The 22,116-nt window shown below is 33.5% G+C and overlaps 3 protein-coding genes across 4 annotated transcripts; 1 reads left to right on the top strand and 2 right to left on the bottom strand.

The window, feature by feature from the left end:
• Window positions 1–659: 659 nt before the first annotated feature.
• On the bottom strand, window positions 660–14,459 carry pod1 (coronin). 2 transcript variants are annotated; one of them, XM_013316233.1, is made up of 23 exons: window positions 14,283–14,459; window positions 13,519–13,900; window positions 11,708–11,894; window positions 11,410–11,613; window positions 10,708–10,929; window positions 9,617–9,744; window positions 9,107–9,247; window positions 7,960–8,499; window positions 7,562–7,673; window positions 7,030–7,149; window positions 6,640–6,760; window positions 6,355–6,453; window positions 6,140–6,237; window positions 5,546–5,659; window positions 4,606–4,848; window positions 4,015–4,274; window positions 3,454–3,575; window positions 2,915–3,053; window positions 2,331–2,462; window positions 1,927–2,001; window positions 1,702–1,837; window positions 1,161–1,276; window positions 660–917 (listed from the first exon to the last, which is right to left on the bottom strand). In XM_013316233.1, exons 2-23 carry the CDS (start codon window positions 13,825–13,827, stop codon window positions 825–827), a joined length of 3,711 nt encoding a protein of 1,236 aa, XP_013171687.1. In that variant the 5' UTR covers window positions 13,828–13,900; window positions 14,283–14,459; the 3' UTR covers window positions 660–824. The 2 variants fall into 2 exon arrangements, with proteins under 2 accessions (XP_013171687.1, XP_013171688.1); XM_013316234.1 differs by lacking the exon at window positions 7,960–8,499 and having other exon boundaries at window positions 14,283–14,453.
• Window positions 14,460–15,683: 1,224 nt separating this feature from the next.
• LOC106120791 (RAS oncogene family member Rab30) lies at window positions 15,684–19,940 on the bottom strand. The gene is made up of 4 exons (XM_013316222.1): window positions 19,538–19,940; window positions 19,102–19,285; window positions 18,588–18,739; window positions 15,684–17,236 (listed from the first exon to the last, which is right to left on the bottom strand). Exons 1-4 carry the CDS (start codon window positions 19,706–19,708, stop codon window positions 17,135–17,137), a joined length of 609 nt encoding a protein of 202 aa, XP_013171676.1. The 5' UTR covers window positions 19,709–19,940; the 3' UTR covers window positions 15,684–17,134.
• A 75-nt stretch (window positions 19,941–20,015) lies between these two features.
• Window positions 20,016–22,039, top strand: LOC106120790 (speckle-type POZ protein-like). The gene has a single exon (XM_013316221.1). It carries the CDS (start codon window positions 20,331–20,333, stop codon window positions 21,351–21,353), a length of 1,023 nt encoding a protein of 340 aa, XP_013171675.1. The 5' UTR covers window positions 20,016–20,330; the 3' UTR covers window positions 21,354–22,039.
• Window positions 22,040–22,116: the final 77 nt, after the last annotated feature.

Here is a 22,116-nt window from a genome sequence, read left to right as displayed (position 1 = left end):
GTTTGACATATTTTCAGGCAGACCTAAAGCAACCAGTCAAGTTAATTTAGTAATATTTGGAAAGTTTTCTAGAATTTAAACAAATGTCTGATGTAATAACAAAGTTGAAAACAGTCTTTTAAATATTACGTATTTGCAACTTATTGTATACAATAAGTTGCACGTGAAATAGGATATGATATAGACGGATCTAAATTTTACATGGATACTAGTTGTCGCCCGCGTCTCCGTCCGCGCTGGATTAAAAATAGATGTCCGATTCTCAGACCCACTCAATATGCAAAATTTCATGAGAATCGGTCAAACCGTTTCGGAGGAGTATGGGAACGAAAATTGTGACACGACAATTTTATATATAAGATAAAAAAAAACTAGATGGAAAATGTATTCAAGTTTTGACAATATTACTATAAGTAAATAGTAAAAAAAATTGTTAGAATAGTCGAATTGTTATCCGTAGACATATATCTTGTTGTCATTTGCATATGATATTTAATTAACCGACCAGACATAATCTTTAAACCAATCATTAAATACTGTGGAGTTTTTAATACTACTTCAGATATTAAATACTTAATTTTGTAATACTTAGATTTATGCAAATATTCAATATTGATGTAAATATTATTTTTTTGAATAAAAAAATAATATTGTCTCGCAAATTTTAAGTCTCGGTCAGTTAATAAAACAAATATGAAATACCACAATTAGTCATTAAATGGTCACTTAGGAGCCTCATTTAAAGTACACCTAAGTGACCATTACATGACTCTGAGTGGCAATGTGTCAAAGTGATATATAGGCGTATATAAGAAGTACATAAATCACTGGTCCCACTCCGACTCGTCGACTCCCTCCATACTGTCCTGTTCTAACTTCAAGTTGACTTGTACTCGAGCGCTCATCGATTTCAAAATCTGTAAAAAGATGCAGGAAAATATTAAAAAAAAACTATATGACTTCAAAATTTCATAGACAATATGTCAAATTCTACGTTTTTGTAGAATTATTTCAAAACATAGAGTTTTAAAAATTTTAACTAATCGTTTGCCGGACACTTTGCTTAACATTGTTATCTTTGTGTAGATTTGTTATGAGAAACCTACACTAAGGGACTCCCTTAGTTCAACTATTGTATGAGTGCGGCAGTAATTACTTACACTATCCTGTTTATCCTTGTTGTCTATGGGCACGTGGGACTTGATGAGATCTGGTTTCGGCTTCTGCGCCTCTTTGGCTTTGTCGCGCGTACCCGGCGGCGGCGTGTGCTCCGACACTGCGATACAATTATAATTAAATACTTTATGATACGCTAAAATGTTTTTTTTTATAATATTATATTGTATCATTAAATTAGTCATTTAGTTAGTAAAATAAATAGAGTATGTACGCGTAAGGACACGTATACGTACGCACAAGTGCGTGCTGCGTGTGCGTACGCACTAATATGTGCAAGTTCATAGTCCAGTCATTGACGAAGCTTTTGAGAGACTTGTGTTCTTTTTATTCTTATATGTATGACTCGCTTGTAGGACATCAGTGGGTGTCGTGTGGCAACGTGCCTTATCGTGTCGTGTCCAATCGTAGCGTGTCGTGTCGTGACGGTGTGGGATGTTGTTTGGTGTCAAGTCATACCGTATCGTGTTGTGTCGTATAGTGTCGGATGTGGTGTATTGTCGTGTCGTGTCGTGTGATACTAACAGGGCTCCATGCCGGGCGGTTGCAGCGAGGCAGTGCGGGGCGTGGCGCGACGGCCGGCCAGCCAGTCACGTGCACTCTGCCACGCCTCCCACGTCACCAACGTCGGTGGGAACAGATCGTCTTGAAACAACTCGCTCTGGAATAAACGACACATAATTGCAACAACCAACACAAATATGATAATCAGTAGTGTTATTAGTAAATGTATGAGAGAAAATAATTTACCTTTATTCTAGGCACAGTAAATGACAGCGGTTCAATATTTCCATTCGTTAACCGCAACGCCCTCGCAAACTCAACCTTGAATTTAAAAATAAAACAATTAGCATTTGAGTTTAATTAATAATTATCTTAAATTATCTCAAACTAAATATGTAATTCTTGCAAAATGTAATACACTTTATCTATGGTAAGATTTCTGTAATAATTAAAGGGATGAGAATTTGTTCTATATATTTCAGAAGTGGAAGCCGAATCTTACACGGAAGTACACACGCTAGTTACACGGAGGCTCGATCGCGCAGTGCCCTACTCCACATCCTTTTACGCCTAACCACTTCTAAAATTGCATTCAGTACAGAGATTCATGTAATGTTCCGAGCGGTCAAGATATTTGATAAAGTCAATACCTTTTCAACAGCGACCAGGTTCTTGTGCAGGAAGGCGATACCCTGATGCAGCGTGGGTGCACGGTGGTGCGACAGCGCGCACAAGTACGGCGGCTCGCTAGTTACCTCGTAGCAATATATTGTTGAATCGCCCTGAAATTTAACATACTGATAAGTAAAGAATATGAAGATAATGAGGATTTATTGGAGGAGGGTACATTTAGGAAGGGAAAATATTCTATGCGTCCCCTCTTCCGTGGATTAGAGGCAGGCAACGCATCTGCAATTGCGGATGTCTGTAGGCAGTGCTCTCTTCGCTATTTCGGTGAATGGCCGCTTTCTTGTTTGCAACCTTTTATTATAAAAATATACTTGTCAAAAGTAGTACTAAGACCCACTAACGGTATAAATGATTTCAGATATGTTAACAGCTCTGAAGTTCGCGCGAGTTGCTGCGTTGAACACAATATTAGAAAGGTCCACCGCGATGACCTTAAACTACCAAGCTATATGAAAATAACTTTAGTATAAAATTTACCTATTATCAATTAAAATTGAATGAAAATAGTAAAAATATTTCTTTCTATTATTAAAAGGGAACTAACTCTTCCTGTAAGGAATATGGTGGCGGAATCATGGTCGATGTGAGTCTGCAGTATGGCGGGGGATACATCCAGGCCTACAGTGCACAGCGGCGCAGACAGGTCACACGCCTTGTATAGCAGGATCTGACGCTCTGATACTCTGAAATACAATAATAATGGGTTTCCATTGTAATAACCTTCACATTCTATTTTAAAAAAGGTAACAAAGCAATAACCATCGAAGTTTTAAAGTAAATATTCAACCGTGGCTTTCTGAGTCCAAAATCTCCTCTGTGTTGTCAAAGATTTTGATATTGATGACAATATGTTGACACATTTTAATGTCAGAAACCCACGTTAAGTGTTATTATTTTAAGAGAAAATACAGTACTAATAACATAAACTTAAAGGTTTTTACACTAAAATATAAAGATTTACACCACACTTCTGGAAATGTTCAATTTCTGCCCATACCGAAACCGAATACACTTTTATTTATTCAGCAGTGCTTTAAAAAAAACTATTTTTATAAGCATAATAATGTCAATAAAATGACTAACTTGTCAAATCCTGTGACAACAAGATGCGTGTCATTGAGTGCCCACACGACACGTCCGCCGCGAGTGCCCGCCGGGCCCGGCCCGCTGCGCACCGCCTCTGTTGACTCGCGCGGCTTGTATATCTGGATGTACATATACATAACATATCAACATACATATTCTTATTACAAATGTAATTGTTTAAATCAATGAATTAATGGCATTCATTATTAAATGAATGAATGAGTAAATAAATTATTAACCGTGGGTTTCTGAGACGAAAATCTCCATTTAAAAGTGTTACCTTTGTTTTGTCAATGATAATGACAGGGATACGTTTTGTACAGAAATTTCAGTCTCAGAAACCAGAAGTGAAATAATCATTGAATGAATAAAACAATATATAAATAAACTAGCGACACCTGCGACTCCATCCGCGCGGAATTAAAAAAAGCCTAATTAGTAGCTTATGTGTTCCTCCATACTATGTTTGTATGTATTACTATGCAACATCCATCCATCCATAAATCCAAACATTCGTATTTATAATATTAATACGATTAAATGAATGAACGAACATACCCGTATAAGTCCATCTTTGCATAGAGTAGCAAGATATTCTCCGCAGCAGGACCAGTCTAAAGCAAATATCTGATCCGTGTGTCCCGTGAGTGTGATGGCTGGCTGTGGGTCCGGCTGCGAGAGGTCCCACAGTTTGATGGTGAGGTCATGCGCCGCGCTGGTTACCAGATCCGAAGCTGTAGGGTGGAACCTCAATATGTAGATCTTGTCCGGATGCGCGGAGAATGTACGCTTCGGCTCATTCGTTGATTCTTGTAGACCTGCAATTTGTTATACAAACATAGCATTAAATTATTTTTTACATAATCTTTCTTTCTCTCTATCTTCTTGTACTAGGATTTTCATCTCACATTGATAGATTGACATATGAAGTTTGTTCTAGACTAAACTATCTAGACTTTAACGGACGATGAGAAAGTGATATATCCTTAATCTGTGCATATCCTCCTCCGTCGATTAAAGGTAGACAACGCATCTACTATTGCGGATGTCTAGGCATTGCTTCGCTATTTCAGCGAATTTTGGCTGGTTTTGGCACCATCTGCTATAAAAAAATATTGGCTTATAGTTCTTGGGGGCGAAGCTACCTACCATTTTCTGGTAATATCCATTCTCGGATCATGCCATCATCGCAGGCGACCAGCAGTCTCTGTGCACAGAATGGGTCCCATGCGCAGTCGTTGAGAGGCGCGGCATGTAACAAGGCATGTGGGTGTAGCCCGGAGGGATGTGGGCGGGGCGCGACCGCGATGGGCGTGGCTCCACGCGGCAGCTCCACTATGCCCACACGACCGCCTCCACCGCTTATTGGTACAGCGCAACGTACACCATTTGCTGGAACAATTTGTTTTTTAAATCTAAAAGGGTAATAATGGAATACCTGATTAACGGTATGTTTCTGAGCTCAAAATTGTTATGTAACCTCGTCATCTATCTTATTATCTTTGAAAAAACAAAGAAAACATTTATTTACATAAATATTTTGGACTCGGAAACTCGCGACATTAAACGCAATTAATAGTGTAATTATTTCTTAAGGGTCTTTTGACAATTTATCTTAAAAGTGTAGCAATTCTTTTGCAATACATTTTATATGCGTTTTGAAATGTAACGATATAACACACGACCACACAGAAGACAGGCGTCAAGTGGAAGTAATTCCGCGTTTCGTCTGATGAGTGTGCGTCCCGGAGGCCTAATTTACTCCTCTTTCCCTTCCCATCCTTTTTCTTATATGGAAAGGATGGGAAGTGGAAGTGGACTTTCCGGATGAAAGGATGCATGGAAAGGGAAAATATTTTCTTTGTGTGCATCCTCTCCTCCGTCGATTTAAGGTAGGCAACGCATATGCAATTGCGTATGTCTATGGGCAACGGTCACTTCGCTATTTCAGCGATTTCGGGTGGCCGCTCGCTCGTTTGCCACCTTATGATATTTAAAAAAAAAAAAAAAAATATATATATATATAAATTATTACATATTAATGCAGTAACAATTAAACGACATATTTAAATAACAATTTACATCTTACCATAGAATCCATTACACTCTCCAGATATCTGACGGCTGATATTTTTGATATTTTCCACATGCGTCGACTTGTGTCCGGGAGTTCCCTTCAAATGACGGAACTTTGATACTTTGCCTGTTAAAAATATAAACCGTAGTTAGTAATTACATCATTTTTTTTAATAATAAACCATTACACAATTTAATGTCATCATCAGCTCACTATACGTCCCTACTGAGGAGCTCAGAGCCTACCCTAAGTTACAGTAGACTAGGCCATAGTCAATGATGGCCTAGGGCGGGTTGACTTCACACATATCTTTGAATTTCTTCTCAGATATGTGCAGGTTGCATCACGATAATTTTCTTCACAGTAAGAACGTCGGAAAAAATGTACATATGTAAATCGAAAATCGATAAAACACATTGGTACATGGCGAAATTCGAACCCAGGACCTGCAGCTAGCAAGTCAAGTGCGTAACCCACTGAGCCACCGACGCACAAATTTATGTAGCCATAGGAAATTTTATTCCGAAGTTTACCTAATTTATTGTGAAGATAATAAATCGACAAAAAGTACATAAGAAATTAGTATATAATATAGGAAATATTTACCAAAAACAGTGGAAGTCCTCTTAGTAGTTACATTGGGCACTGAAGATCTCTTCTCCTCGCGCTCCGGACTCTTGCGCGACTTCAATGAGTCTCTACGTCTGAATGATAACAATACTGAAGTGGTTAATTAAAATTATAATACTAAATCTACACTTAGCGTTAGAGTAACCATTAAGCGATACTAAGTGTGGAATTTAAATAATATCGATGATTACCTTAGTGGTGCGGGCGAGGGCGGAGCTTCAGACTCGGCGGCAACGCTCACTGAACGCGACTCATACGCGCGACGTCGTTCAGCAATCGATTGATTTCCACTGAAAAACGACAAGTTATAAACAATAATATTCCTGCAATGAAGGCTGGTGTATTTTGTTATATTTGTACGATTAATCTATGACCATTTAATCTATGACCATTTTTTGATGTGTTTAATCTATGTCAGAGTCATAGATTAGACAAACTATAGATTCGACATGAGACAAATTTAGTTTTCTACTTACTCTGTTGTCTCGAACATTTTCCTCCTCTCAGCGGTGCTGGGCGTTTTCGGTCTATATCCGGAGTCGGAGGAGCTCACTTCCTCCTCTAAACTGGTATCGGATTTGCCGTTCGTGTACTCTTCTGTTGAGGATAAAAGGTGTATGAATTTTTGTTCATTTCTTTCAAAACTTGTATAAGGCACTTTATTGAAAACTGTTAGGTACGCATAAAGGATCTTAAACTACATTTCACTCAAATATTATTGGCTTTTGATATATTCTAAAACAACCCAACTTAATTCGAACATTTTTTCCTTAATAGAAAACTGTTCTATACTTGTTTAATCTATACCTAGTTTATTTTTATTTAATTCAGGAAAGACTGGGCATAAGGATAGAAAATGTTAATACCTTTAGCAGCAGGTTCAACATCACTAGTTGGAGATAGAGATTTCTCTTTCTCTTCTTCTTTTGCGACAGGAGTGGAGCTAGCGGGAGTCACTGATGCTGCTCCAGACACTGGTGACGTCACTAAAATTGAGAAACAAAGAATATTTTGTCAAAATTTGCGCTTTGTATCGTAAATTTTTTTTTCTCAATACTTATTAAGTTTATTGATGAGGATTTTTTACACATATCTTAGTACTAATTTTTGTTATGTATTTTTAGTGTCTTTACGTGCAATATAGTTTTTGTATTCATACAAAAATAACTATAAAAGTTATAAGCCTTTCTTATTTAAATATGTAAAATTAGGCTAAGATTGTTCTATTTTTATGTAATAAATAAATAAGTAAATATATTCCTTTTTTGATTGGTCCATTAAAAATTATAGTAATAGGGTGATGTGCCGTATTGTTATGAACACTTTTTATGCATTAATTTTATATTTTGATAGATATGAAATAAATATAAATATTACGTATACTTAAAGCATATTTACTTGAATCAGATTTAGCTATAGAGCCAGGCACAGCGGGGACTGAGAACACTTTGTCGAAGGAAAACTCCTCGCTGCTGGACGACGCTGAGAACGGCTTTGGACCCAGGCGAGGCTGGAAATATTTAACAATCCATAAATGAAAAAATAAAAAAAGATCTGTCAAAAAAAAAACACAAAAACATTGAACACATAAAGATATTGCCTTGAAAAATTAAAAAAAAGATTTGTTTTTTAAGCAAACCCAATCCTTAAAACCACAATACAATAAATAAAGGAACAGAAAAAATTCAAAAATAAATTACACAAGCAATCGAAAAAAAAAATCTATTAAAAATGTACAAAAAAATACAAAATCGAACAAAAAAAAATTAAATCTTCACACACTATGTATAAAATACCTTATAACCAACAGCAGATGTAGTGGTTCTTGGTTTAGGCTTTGGAGCCTCTGAATGTTCATCCATCGAACCGGCTTCAGATATAGAAGACCTCGGCAAAGGCTTAGGTGCTTGTACTGGAACACCGTTGATCAAACTGTTACTTCTTGATAGACTACCTTCAGTATCTGTACTATCATTCTTCTCTAAAACTCTCTCTTCCACATCATTCTTCTCCATTCTATTACATTCTTCAGTCTTAAATTCTTCCTCGTTCTTTTCTGTACAATCATGACCATTGTCGGTGATCTTCTTATGAAAACCATTAGTTTCTTTGGTGTATTCTTTTGGTTCGACAGTCTGTCGTTCCATGCCTTTAATCATGTCTTTAACGTTGATGAAATCAATTCTATCTTCTTCTCTCTGTTCTGGTGTTCTAGGCTTTGGAATAACTGGTTGTTCTTCAATTATTTGTGTTACTATAGGTTTTGGTTCATTTTTCTTTAATGGAGGCATTGCAAGTATAGCTTTTACCATTTCTTCTAAATTTCCGCGATGTACCTTAAAATAAAATATTAAATTAGCCTTATAGATTTTTTTTAAATTAAAAAAGTAAAAAAAAAACAAAAGCAAAAATATAAAAAAAATCTAATTTACTTACTTTATAAATGCCACCCAATATAAAACTAAACCACACCATAAAATAAAAAAAACACAACACCACTACTTAGCTTGAACACAAACATAAAAAGACAAACAATAAAACATGCATCATAAAATATAAATTATCAAAAAAAAACAAAAATAAAATAAAACGCATATAAATATTTTAAGCAATAGACAACTAATAGTTCTGAGTCTGTCTGTCAAATAATCTACACAGTTGGTTCTACTCCGAAACCGATAAGATTTATTGAAAAAAATTCACAATGACAATTCATCAAACTCATCATATCAAAAAATGTTTAAAAACATAAAATAATAACTATTTAAAATATGCTTTTAAGTTGTACAAATCCTTTGAATTAAGCACCTTAATTTTTTTAAGACATTTTTGTTTAAGACACTACAAACATACACTACTGTACTTCTTAATATATAGTACTTTTTTATCTTTTATTTAGCGTCAAATGCCAAATGGCTAGTAAATAAATGTCACTGACTATACCTGATTACAATTGTTGTGGTCTGGATGCAATGAGATGTTAGGCACAGGCCGGTCCTGGCGCTGCAGCCACATGGCTGCGTTCACATAAGTTACAGCGCCGCTCGTGTCCGGGTACAGGTCCGCGTGGTACTCTCTATAGCTCTGAATATAAACATAGAACATGTAAGTAAAAGAAAAAATATATATAATGATGGCTCCTATGTAAACTGGCCTAAGTGCAATAATCGAACTTTAAAGAGCCAGATTAATCTTAAAAAGCAACCAATGTTTCTTATATTATATATCGTCAAATATTCTTACAATCTTTATGAAAAAGAATAATTAATTAGTAGCCTATGTGTTCTTCCAGACTATACTCTACATCTATGCCAAATTCAGCAAGATCCTTCCAGTCGTTCTGGAGATACCTTCAAACATACATCCATCCATCCAAACATTCGCATTTATAATATTAGCAAAGATTGTGCGATTAATGTCTGCGTTATTGTGTAAAGGCTGTTATGTTCTTACCTTCCTGGGCACCTGGTACATGATGGGCACCACAGAGGAGCCGGCCAGCTGCAGCACGCGGTTCACTTCACCCTCCATCACACGCAGAGCGCGCTTCGGCACCAAGCATGCACCTTTCGTCTGCTCGCCTGGTACCAACACATATATTTTTAGCAAACCAAACAACTGTCATTGCAAAAAAAAACATAATTAAAAATATGTTATTAACATATTCTTTCGGGCTATATTTTACATCTATTTTAGAAACCTAAACAACATCCATCCATCCATCCAAAAATTCTAACAATATTAGTAAGATAATTTATAAAAACCTGACTGACTGTACCGTAACACACTCTAGGAAATGACATCGAATTACAGCTCATACAGTCAAAAAGTAGAATGTTTATTTCATTATCATACAAAATCTACACTAAGGTGTGCATTTAAAAACTCAATCAATCAAACAATTAAAATAAAGAATCAATTAATTGTTTATAGGACTGCAGTAATTCATATACAACATAATATCTCTTCAAGAAACTATCTTGAAAGGAATAGATAAAAGATAAACAAAATCTTAGATTAAAAGTAGATAAGCAGCGTTTATGTTCATTCCGTAACTAGAGTTATGCCTTTTTAAGAGATGTCTAAAATATTTCTTTTAAAATAAATTGAAAAAAAAAATACAGTTAATATGTTATAATGTAATTAAATACAATATTGAAACTGTGGAGCGTCGGTGGCTCAGTGGTCAAGCACTGGACTTGCAATCTGCAGGTCCTTGGTTCGAATCCCGCCATGCACCAATGTGTTTTTCGTTTTCCGATTTACATATGTACATTTATCCGACGTTCTTACGGTGAAAGAAAACATCTTGATACGACCTGCACATATCTGAGAAAAAATTCAAAGATATGTGTGAAGTCAACCAACCCGCACTTGGCCAGTGTGGTTGACTATGGTCTAATCACCCTTAACTTGGAGTAGGCTCTGAGCCCCTCGGTGGGGACGTATAGTGAGCTGATGATGATGATGATGATTGAAACTGTTGCGAAAAAAATACTACGAATACTGTAGTAATATTAGTTTAGAAGACTACAAAAACTCACCGGAATGTCTCAATCCTTCAATCAAATATGGTTCACGGTCCGTTAATTCCATATACAGTATAGTAGTATCCCCCTTCCCGGCGAGGAACAGCATATTGGTGTCAGGATCGAAGAGCGGCATCAGAATACCGGTGGAACAGTCCAGCTCCAATGTCTTCTGGGTCTCAGACAAGTTCCTAATATCACGTATCATCACTTGACGGAGACGGGCTGAATCAAAACCTGTTAAAAATTATTTAACGTCAATGTCTTCGGCCATGCTTGGATTAGTGGGGACATCGCTGCTGTGAAACTAAGAATAATTAAGAGTAAAGGCGAAGTAGTAGCTTAATTATTAATAGTTTAGTTTATCATCTAAAGATCTGGAAACCTTACAAATTTTACTGTAAAAGGCTTCCAAAAGAAGCAATATAACTCAATTTTATCTCCATGTACCAGCTGTCTGCCACGACTCCGTCCACGCGGATTAAAATAGAACTTATTTAGTAGCCTATGTATTCTTCCAGACTATGTTCTACATGTGTGCAAAATTTCATAAAAATCCGTTGAGCTATACTGGAGATATGTTCAAACAAACATCAATCCATGTAAACATTCGGATTTATAATATTAAAAACATAGTAGGATTTTAAGGGTTTCTAAAATTAAAATTATCTAAATTTCCTTAATTACTGTTAAAAATATACGAAAATATATACTCACCAGTAGTAAGTATCCTATCATTATCCCCCAACCACACAACCCGACTATCCTTGATATTCTGATGACTATTAGCCACACTCAGCACCGCTTCCGGTGCTCTTGGGTCCAATATGCGAACCTTCTTGTCCTTGCAAGAAGTTGCTAGAAGACGACCATCCTTCTTCCATGATGTAGATTGTATTACTTCTGCATGATCCTTGTTTACTAGCAAAATAATAAAAAATATGATTATCATTTCTATATATTTTTAGGTTCTTAATTCATCTATGTTTAAATTTACTGTGGCAGTTTCTCTTACCGAACACTTCCTTTTGTTTAGTTAAATCCCAAAGAGCCAATTCATATCCTGATGCAACATGAATAAGTCCATCAGCCACCGGATGGAAGCCTACATTCTCCACTCTCCGTTGCTTCTGTGATAATGTGCACTCAGGAGTTGAGAGGGACTCCTTCAACCCTTCCTGAGGGATGTGCCATACTTTTACCTGCAAAAGATTGGATGACTATAATACCGTCACTGCATAAATTTTGTTTAAAAATATACTATCTCTGTTTTATCAAATAGGATAAGAAGGAGGATATGTTTCTTTATAACAGTAGGGGGCAAACGAGCAGCGGGAACACCGAGGTGGTCAACGCCCATGGACATCAGCAATACCAGAGGAACCACAGATGCGTTGCTGGCCTTTAAGACCTATTTTATGTCAGAAGTGAAAACTTAAGATAAAAATAGACAATGAGATAAATAAATGGTATCACAAATGTGTTGTAATTGCAATATAAGTAGAAAATAAAGTTATATTTCATTATTTTACTAAAAAAAAAACTACCCTCTTTATTATCTCTACCTACCTCCTTGAATGCTTTATAAAATAAACACTGTCCATATATAACAGTTAAGCTCACATATAAACTGTTTAAAAAAATAAATCACTCAGTCACTAGCATAATAGGTCTGGTATAAACAAGATCTTGGCACGATGCCAAACTGCAAACTGTATATTAAACAAGGTAAAAAATTTAAAAATGGAAACTGTAAAACATGAAAAGAGGCACACTTGACTATGCTAGCTAGTAACACGGTTTTTAACATTTAAAAAGCTTGCATAGTTAAGTTAATGGCCATTAAAGTATAAAATGCTGACTGAATATTATGTAGAGAGAAAATTATGAATAAACGAATTGTTTAGTTCATACTATGATTATCTATACTAAGATTATAAAGCAGCAGAGTTTGTTTGTTTAAACGCACTAAACACAGGAACTATGGGTCCGATTTAAAAAATTCTTTTTTTTTTGGACAGTCCATTTATAGAGGAAGGCTTTAGGCTATATAACATTAGGCTATGACCAATAGTTTTAATCCCGCACGGATGGAGTCGCAGGCGACAGCTAGTTTTTTTTATAATAAGAAAATACACCGCCTATTTCTATTCAAATTAGTATTATTTAGGCTTAAAACAATAAAAGAGCCTAATACTAAAAAACTTATGCAAACTGCCCAGTTCATTTTCATAACTATAGCATACTAACATTATAATATTAGAATATGTTCAGTTTGAAACTGTTTTTACTGCTTTTAAATATTAGATAAGACTAAAATAACTTTATCTTTGTTTTACCAATAGAGTGAAAGTTATCTTAAACAATATAATGACCATCCCTTTCAAATAACCTTTTTGTTTTATATCACACTAATGTAAATGGAAATGTTTAGATGGATGTATGTTTATTTGAAGGTATCTCTAGAACGGCTGAACAGATCTCTATAAAATTTGGCATACATATAGAACATAGTCTGTGAGAACACATAGGCTCTAAATATATATTTTTTTAAATTCCATGAGTTGTGGGTGACAGGTAGGTGGTTATAAAAATTTTAGATGATAATAGGTTGCAGAAATGCACATTTTTCAGTACTACAATGTTAATTAGAAATGCTTTCTAAAATCATACTGGCCTCTCATAACTGTGGTAATTAAAAATAAATCAAGTAGTCAGTAGCTGAAATATAATTAGAAGCACAGATAAGAATGTATGCTTCATTCAACAAGTAGGACATCGCTATTTAATAGAGAGAGAAAGCAATAAAACAGAATATTCTCTTACCAATGAGTCTTGCGAGCCAGTCAATAGCAGTCCGTCATGGAATGGAGAAAATTCCATATCTGTTATTGTATCAGAATGGGCATGGAGCAAAGGCATTGTCTTACTCTTTCTTCCACAATCATCTAACGGCAACACAGCCATACTAGACCCAACATGTTCCCAGTTGAATGCCATAAACGCAGCAGAGGCACAAATATTGTTTCCATATGTCTGATATGATCCAACACACACATCTCGTATGCATGCCTCAGGCTTAGGCACAATCGGTGCCGCATTCTTATACTTAGATGCCTTAAAACGCCAGGCCATCTTCAGCCACTTTATAAAAAATTAACAGTCTTCTAAATTTGGAATGCAAGCTTTTCGCTTAATACAAGATAATCTGAAAATTTTAAAAATCTATTAATTTGCAAAATTAGCTTCAATAATTAGTTACCTGGTCGATGTTTCTTAAAACGACTTAATTATAACATTTCATGAATACATTAAATATACAAACAGTAAATGTAATATGTAAATAAATAAGAAATAATACACTTCCACTGAACACTGAATTGTTGAAATAATACTAGTTTCTATTATTGTAATAATTACGTCTTTATCACACGTACACAAATTAAAAATATTAAACACTTTGTTTTGAATACTGTAGCAGCAGGGGCCGGAAATGTATCAAATTATGAATTACTTCAAAGCACTATTATTGAATTTTATTTTATAATACTTAGTATTCGAATAGTAACTGATTGTCGCATTGTACTTACAGAATCAAGTATAAATATCAATAAGATTTTTAATTTCCGCTAGACACTCCCCCTAAACGTCGGCCATTTCAATTGAAGCGGCATTTAGTGTCGAGTCGATCGATAAAACAACCTATGTGATGTGTCACTCATCGAGATAAAATCGATTTGAACTGTGTACGTTAGTATTATCGATATTATATATCGCATGTAAAATGTACTTTTATTAACTTTAACTGAAATTAAATGACATATAGTGATATCCTACTTCTAGAGAATAAAAGGCTCACAAACATTATTTCATTTTCGTAGAATTTTTTACATCATTCAGTACTGGAAACTCGATATCAGGACAAGTTTTATCCCCAACCAGTTTAATACCATGGCCAAAAAGGTTTTTGTTAACGAGTTTTTACCTTACCAGAATTACAATTCAGATACTAACATATAAAATAAAGCGGGTTTTGACCTTGCAATTAAATCATTTACCATGTTTAAAATGTCGCCTGCTGCGACTAGTATTGAGGATTAAGTTAAAGAGTCCTCGTATATTTTTAATAATTGTAAGATTATATTAAATAGAAATAAAACAAACAACAAAATATTCAAAGTGATCATTTATTTATTGCGAGTATTACAATAATTCAGTTTCTTTGGTGAGAATTTATTTTCTATGATCAATGATAACGTTAGAAAAAATTTAATTATTATACAAAATCAAACAATACAACATTAAACATGGCGTGGCAAGTAAATTGACTTTTTAAGCTTAAGTAAAACCATTTAAATATTAACTTTAAAAAAAATATCTAATGAACAGTATTTGCCCTTTATATTCGTGCAAAAATTTTACAAGTTTCTAGTAAAGCCCCCTTACATTATAATTTTTAAATATCACAATTTCTAATCGATTTTACAGAATCGCAAAGTTTTATCACAAAAATCGATTTAATTTTAGGGAGGTTCGTTAGCGAAATCGATGGTTTATTTTTTTAAAGAGCTAAATGTATATTTTACGGCAGATCTGTAACATTTTTGGATGTTACACAAGTTGCTTGATTTTTATATGTTTTAACATTTAAATAATATAAGACAGCTCTACTTTACCAGATACATTTGAAGATTTTTTTTAAATAATGCCATTTGTGTAAAATTCTAACAAAATTGCACGTCACAATAAATCACAAAACTTAATCTGACACCAAAGTGCACAACACTACATTTTATGTGTTAAAAAAAATAAAAATAGGCACCTTATCACGTAAATGTACAATAAATACAACATGTTACACTTACTTAAAATTAACAATTCACAAATAAAAAATATAATTCCTATATACTTTAAAATAATAAAAAAATAATGTGTGATGTGTAAAATCTGACCAAAATATAAAAAAAAATATTTTTTGGTTATTTTTTCAAATGTACTGTGTTTAAAATAAAAAAATAATTCTCTATTATACAATAATAAGTATAATTGCACATGTAAATATTCTTTTCGATCACATTTCTTCACAACTTGTAGGTTATATGAGTTACAGATATTGCATAATTCCATATTCCAAAGCTATTTTTTAAAAGCAACTAAAAAGTTCTGCAATTTATCCAAAATTTACATACAGATTAAAAAAATCCAAGACAGAATACGTCAAAATAATCTAAAAAAAAAACGAGTAAATTTTTCGATGTGAATAGACAAAGTTATCTGACCCATTAGGCATAAGTGAAACTAAATTATGACAGTGCACTAAGCGCCCCCTGTCAACGTCAAAAAGTGACAAATGATTATTTTCGTACTGTAGCTGTCATGTAATTTTTTCTTTTATGCCATTTTCTATGACCATGTAGGTTTAACATATTTTTTGCCAGACCTAACCACGACAATTGCTTTACCGATTCAGATAACGTTGTCATAATTATACCTTGCAATATACATGTGCCTCATAAAAAATCGGTATCAACCTAAAAATAGTACAACATATGTAGATATACTACAAACTTCTTAAATATTACCACAACGCAACTAATCCAATATCTACTTAATATTAACAAAAATTGCAACGGCAAATTGTTTAACTTCAAAACTATGTTACAATGTCACAACTAACAGATCATTCTAAACAAAAAAAAACATAATACCACATACGCAATCAGCGCTGGCAGATAACTTGCTCAAAACTGGCATAATGTGAACAGTAACTGGCGCCAGTGAGCTAAAACAGTCCATGCCAGTTCAGCGCCAATTTCCTATTGTACTGGCATAATGTAAACAATGAGAATTACGGACAGAAAAAAAATCAATAATAAATCATAACACAAGATAATTAACTCCAGTTAATTGACGTTCCGTGCGTATTGTCGAAATTAATTATTGAATTAAAAATTAAACACGAACACACTTTAGCTATTACCCAAATATTAGACGATGATACGTTAATTAAATTTATTAGAAATTCTTGATTTGATTAAGTACAGACATATAAGTTTTTAATGAGAAATAATTGTAAAGTACTAGAAAAAATTGTAATACGACTCAGCAATATCAATTTAATTGGGTGTAGCCATTGTATGTTCAAATTATGACATTGTACCATAGCTCTTATACTATAAGCTACTGGAATGTCGACAACCCAACACTAGCGAATACGATTAACAGATACATTTTTATAAAGAGACTTTAACTACAATTTTTCTACATTCTACAAGAAGCGAATCAGCTAATATTGAAAATTTTAATGTCAATAAAATTGTTTAGAAAATATTAATTTTTTATAATCCGAATTTAAATTCGAATGAATTGAATATCGATAAAACAGTCTCTTTATAAAAACGCTATACAACACTAATAATATCAATGAGATAAATTCGTATGTTTAAGAGCGTAGACAACAGGAACTATCGCCGACCGATGTTGTCTTTCCATTTATGGGACCTAAACTACCATCGTATTTGGGCAGCTCCTTGCACTTCGCTTGCTGAAAAGGAAATGGACAGTTATTCTTCTGTCTTTTACAGAAATCACCACATATTTATTTACTCATTTTTAGTATAACTTCAGTTCCCATCATAAAAGATGAAATAAAAAAATACCAGTTATTTTTAAAAGAGAGAGTTTGTTTATATGAACAAAGACTTTTTAACCAAGAACTTTTTACTTCTGCTTTAAATGCAGGTAAAACTGGTCTAACAGACCATATAAATGTAAAAAAAAGTCAATTGACATCCTTGATATTGTTATATGTTCTAAATTGCTTGTATCATCAGACAAGAAGCCATAGAGTAGAGCAGCTTAACCATATAACATACAGTAATGTAACATATGTGTTCATGCAGCTGTTGTACTGTAACCTGGTCATCACCATTTAACCCTGTGACCTCTAAAGTCCCATGTAATACCTAATCTGCCATCTTTATACACCTTTGACTTTACTTACTGGAGGATTAAACTCAAATACAAATATCTACAGATAAATGGAACAATTGAGTAATTGAGTGTATCCCATTTCTTACATATGTAGTACATACTGTAATCTATCTTTATATATATGAAAGAAAGTCATGTTAGTTACACTATTTATAACTCAAGAACGGCTTTGCCGATATGCCTCAAAATTGGTGAGAAGGTAGCTTATTTTAGTATTTAGTATTTACTTTGTATTTAGGAGACAGACATAGGATACTATTTATTCATTTTTTTTTCGAATTTATGCCTTGAAGAGCTGCTTTTTATTTAACTTACTAATATTATATATGCGAATGTTTAGATAGATGTGATGTGGATGGATGGATGGGTGTTTGAAGATATATCTAGAACGGCTGAATAGATCTCAATTAAATTTGGCATACATATAGAACATAGTCTGAGAGAACACATAGGCTACACTAATAATTTTTTATATATGTGCACGCGGACGGAGTCGCGGGCGACAGCTTGTGTGTTTATTAAAAACAATAAATAACAAACAATTAATGAAAATCAATGTTCATTTCGGAATTTGAGGGGCATCTTTACATAAAACACATTGGTCAATAATTCTGCAGTGTGCGATGGGATTTAATACCAGTATTCTGGATAATCGCAAATATGAATTACTATGGTTTGGGAGATGAAGTGTCTACTATAATCTCAAAACTCAATCTATTCTTCATTATATAATAACAGAGAGTTATATAGGAAATTAATTTGTATTTTTCCAAGCATTTACTTGTGATTTCTATTTACATAAAAATAATACTATTCCTATAAGTTACTGTAATTGAGTATAAAATTAGTGGATATATGACCATTATCTTATTGTAACTTAAATAAAACGGATATCTTATTACCTCCATCAATTCAACAGCAATTTCCATAAACAACCGCTCCACATTCTCAGCCTCTTTTGCTGATGTCTCCAGGAAATACATCCCATGTCTCTGTGCAAAGTCCTCTCCTATGTGTCTTGGTATCTCCCTGTCTTCTCTGTCAGTTTTGTTACCTTATTTTAAAACAAAAATATAACAATTATACTATTTTAAGATATACAGGATGATTCTTTATGGACGGATCAAAGGCTTGCAAATACATTGGTCTTACATGAAAGCTATTGATGTTCTCTATCTCCACAAAGCTTTTGATCTTTGCATTAATCATCCTGTATATTTAAACAACTTTTGCGGTTTTCATATTGAACATTTAAAAAGATCTGTAGGAATAAAACTATTTTTACATAACTCCAATATGTATTTTATAGAGGTATCATACTATTTTATATTTCATTTTGATAATTATGTTTAAGCCTTTATTTTTTTTTTAATTATGTAGTGTTTATGTCTTTAAACAAAAAAAAGCATTACTCACCAACTAATATCCTTAGCACCTTGTTATTTGCATACTCTTCAATCTCTCGCAGCCAGTCAGGCAAGCAGTCAAAAGTTGGCTGGCAAGATATGTCGTAAACTAAGATCAGAGCATGCGCGGACCTGTAGTAACTCTGTGTTATAGACCGAAACCTCTCCTGACCCGCAGTATCCCATATTTGCAGCTGCAAGTTACAAAACATTAAGATTACAACTTGTTTCAAATGAAATTAATAATATTTCATAAGGATTTAATGATAATCACTATGATATGGAACTTGAAGTATATTAAGACTATTAATTATAAAAAAAGTTATTTTAATAGACACAAATCTTAATGGAATCATTAATGTTAATAGGTATTTTCTTATGCAAAAAACAGCTCATTGTTTTACGTAAAAATGACCAAATTAGACATGGCCTGTGAACTTGTTCACCTTCACTTTCTCGCCATCCACCTCCACAGTTTTAATCATAAAATCCACTCCGATCGTTGCACCTTGCCCAGGAGGAAATAGCCCCTGCGTAAAACGACGCACTAAGCATGTCTTGCCAACACCAGCATTACCGACTAATACAACTTTAAAAAGAAATTTATAATCCTCCATAACGAGCACCAAATTACATTTGTCGGAAACTAGCTGAAAGGAATTACAATAAATTATCTCTCCCGTTCACTGTCACGCTTTACTGAATTGACACTCATTACAATACGATATGAGCCTGATATTCTTTTATCGATACGATTACTTTACGATCAAATGCACATTATTGATAAGATTAATCCAAAAATCAAGATTTCACGATTCAATTATGAGTGATGATGAGAGTTGTATTTTTTATGAAAGAGTGAAAAAATAGCGACCAAAGAGTAAATGACTGCATACTTTTAGCTTTCGGTTCAAAATCAACCAAAATGTACGATTTTTTTGAAGTCTATTTTGTTGATTTAAGTGGACTGCAATTTGCTATGAACTATTTTAAGCAGGGTGCGCAGGTTTAACCGAAGTTAACTTGCTTATGTTGTGATGTCTTAAAGAGCACTTAGCACTTTTGTAATTTTGCCGCATCTGTAATCTCTCATTACAATCTTTGCAGCTTGTCTATGATAAATGCACCATTCATAGACAAGAAAAAGCGAAAACAATCAGTCAAAACATTGCAAAAAAACATTATCTAAATTAAAACAATTAAAAATTTCATATAAACTAATTCGAGAGCTGTGCTATTATGTCGAGCATAAATTATACAACTCGGATTGAAGGCCAAACGAGGATCAATACCATACTATGGACTGTTCCAAATTTTATTAACCTGTTAGAAAATAGAAGCTGTCGAGAATTCAGAACAGACAAATCAAAAGATCACACCTTGGAGATCATAGAGTCAAGATTCCAATTGAAAATGCAATTCCTTGGACGTGATAACGATATTATTGAAATATACTATCTATCTCCTAACTCGGTGTTTTTAAAATCTATTTTAACTATATGCCTAAAACGTTTTGAAGAACGTTCAATAGTTATTAAAGAATATCACACCGTTCATGCAAATAAATGGCAATATTTAGCTACATTATTTAAAAGGGACATTGCTAGTTACGATGGTCGTGACATATTTTTGTTAAGTGACGGAAGCTTGCGCTTAAAATTCCAATTTTTGGTATCTAATGATATAAAAATCGATCGCTCTAATGTTTTCGAAGCTCAACTGAGTAACGATATTGAGAATCTTCTTCATAATGGTATGTTTTCTGATGTAACAATGAAGTCTGTTGAAGGAGATGAGTACAAAGTCCATAAAGCTGTACTTTCTAGTAGGAGTGCTGTACTTAAGGCTCATTTTGAGCATAACACAACTGAATGTTTTACTAATAGTATAGAGTCGCCATTAGAGGCCGAGGTACTTAGGGAAGTTCTTACGTTCATATATAGTGACAAAGCACCAAAGGTTGATGAAATTCCAGAGAAACTCCTAGCAGCGGCAGACTATTACCAATTGAGCAGACTTAAGGGCTTATGTGAGGAGGCGCTGCACAAAAAATTAACAGTTGACAATGCAATTGAGACACTACAATTGGCTGATTTACATTCAGCTAAGACACTGAAGCAATTAACATTAGAGTTTATAAAAGATGGTCAAGCAAAACTTATTACAAAGACTGAAGGGTGGGCTAAAGTGAAATCTGTTGAATTAATTAAATGTATTTATGAGTATATAATGACAGATGATGCGGAAGCTGATATAAAGTAAATAATAATTATATATTCTTACTTTTGAATGAAATTTAAATATATAGTAGTATGTTGAAAGATGTTATGAATTAGAGTTGGTATCTACAAAGGGATGAAGAACTGAGCAGATATATATTTTATAGTGTTAAAATTTGTAATCATTCATATACTAAATGCCTTCTATTTACGATATTCAATGTCATAATAAATAAAAGCAATATTAGGACTACTGGTAGCTTATATAGATTGCATTTATGTATATTTAAAGCTAGAAGTATATAGCTTATGTGCCACTAATTACCTTTTATATAAGTACAAAGTTAACATAACTCCAATTTGGAGATTTTAAAGTATTTATCACTTTTGCATTATTAAACTAATTACTCTTTGATATTATAAATAATTAAATTAAATTTTCATGTATATATCTCTCTTGGGGTAGTCTACCTAGTTTTGTCTTCGTTTCATTGTTTTTTCTTTACAATTAATTATATTTATCAATTATTTTTTTGAAGATCAGCCTTCCAGAATTAATGATGAACAAGAAAATTACATATGTGGTTAGTATTAATACAGTAAGCCAGCTATGGAGTAATATGTAAAAAAAAGTATATTTGAGAACATTATACATTAGTAATGGTCTAGAACTTGGTGAATATGCATATAACAAGCAATTGAAAGAAATATATTTATAATGCATTAGTTAAGATGTTGTAATTTATATTTGTTACATTATTTATTTTAATAGATAGTAATGTTTTTATTATAGATATTTTATTATG

This window comes from Papilio xuthus, unplaced genomic scaffold (assembly GCF_000836235.2).
Source record: "Papilio xuthus unplaced genomic scaffold, Pxut_1.1 DF826949.1, whole genome shotgun sequence".
In the NCBI taxonomy this organism is placed as follows: domain Eukaryota; kingdom Metazoa; phylum Arthropoda; class Insecta; order Lepidoptera; family Papilionidae; genus Papilio; species Papilio xuthus.
This window is presented reverse-complemented; position numbering and strand designations above follow the sequence as displayed.

What these genes read in the sequence shown, in the direction of transcription:
- LOC106120791 (XM_013316222.1), bottom strand. Translation starts at nt 19,708, where the DNA reads ATGGAGGATTATAAATTTCTTTTTAAAGTTGTATTAGTCGGTAATGCT. An exon ending in TGGATGGCGAGAAAGTGAAG is followed by an intron (nt 19,286 to 19,537) that starts GTGAACAAGTTC and finishes TGTAACTTGCAG; the next exon opens with CTGCAAATATGGGATACTGC. An exon ending in GGTGCTAAGGATATTAGTTG is followed by an intron (nt 18,740 to 19,101) that starts GTGAGTAATGCT and finishes TTTTAAAATAAG; the next exon opens with GTAACAAAACTGACAGAGAA.
- pod1 (XM_013316233.1), bottom strand. Translation starts at nt 13,827, where the DNA reads ATGGCCTGGCGTTTTAAGGCATCTAAGTATAAGAATGCGGCACCGATT. An exon ending in AGAGTGTAATGGATTCTATG is followed by an intron (nt 4,849 to 5,545) that starts GTAAGATGTAAA and finishes AAATTGTTCCAG; the next exon opens with CAAATGGTGTACGTTGCGCT. An exon ending in GTTGTCACAGGATTTGACAA is followed by an intron (nt 3,054 to 3,453) that starts GTTAGTCATTTT and finishes ATTGTATTTCAG; the next exon opens with AGTATCAGAGCGTCAGATCC.
- LOC106120790 (XM_013316221.1), top strand. Translation starts at nt 20,331, where the DNA reads ATGTCGAGCATAAATTATACAACTCGGATTGAAGGCCAAACGAGGATC.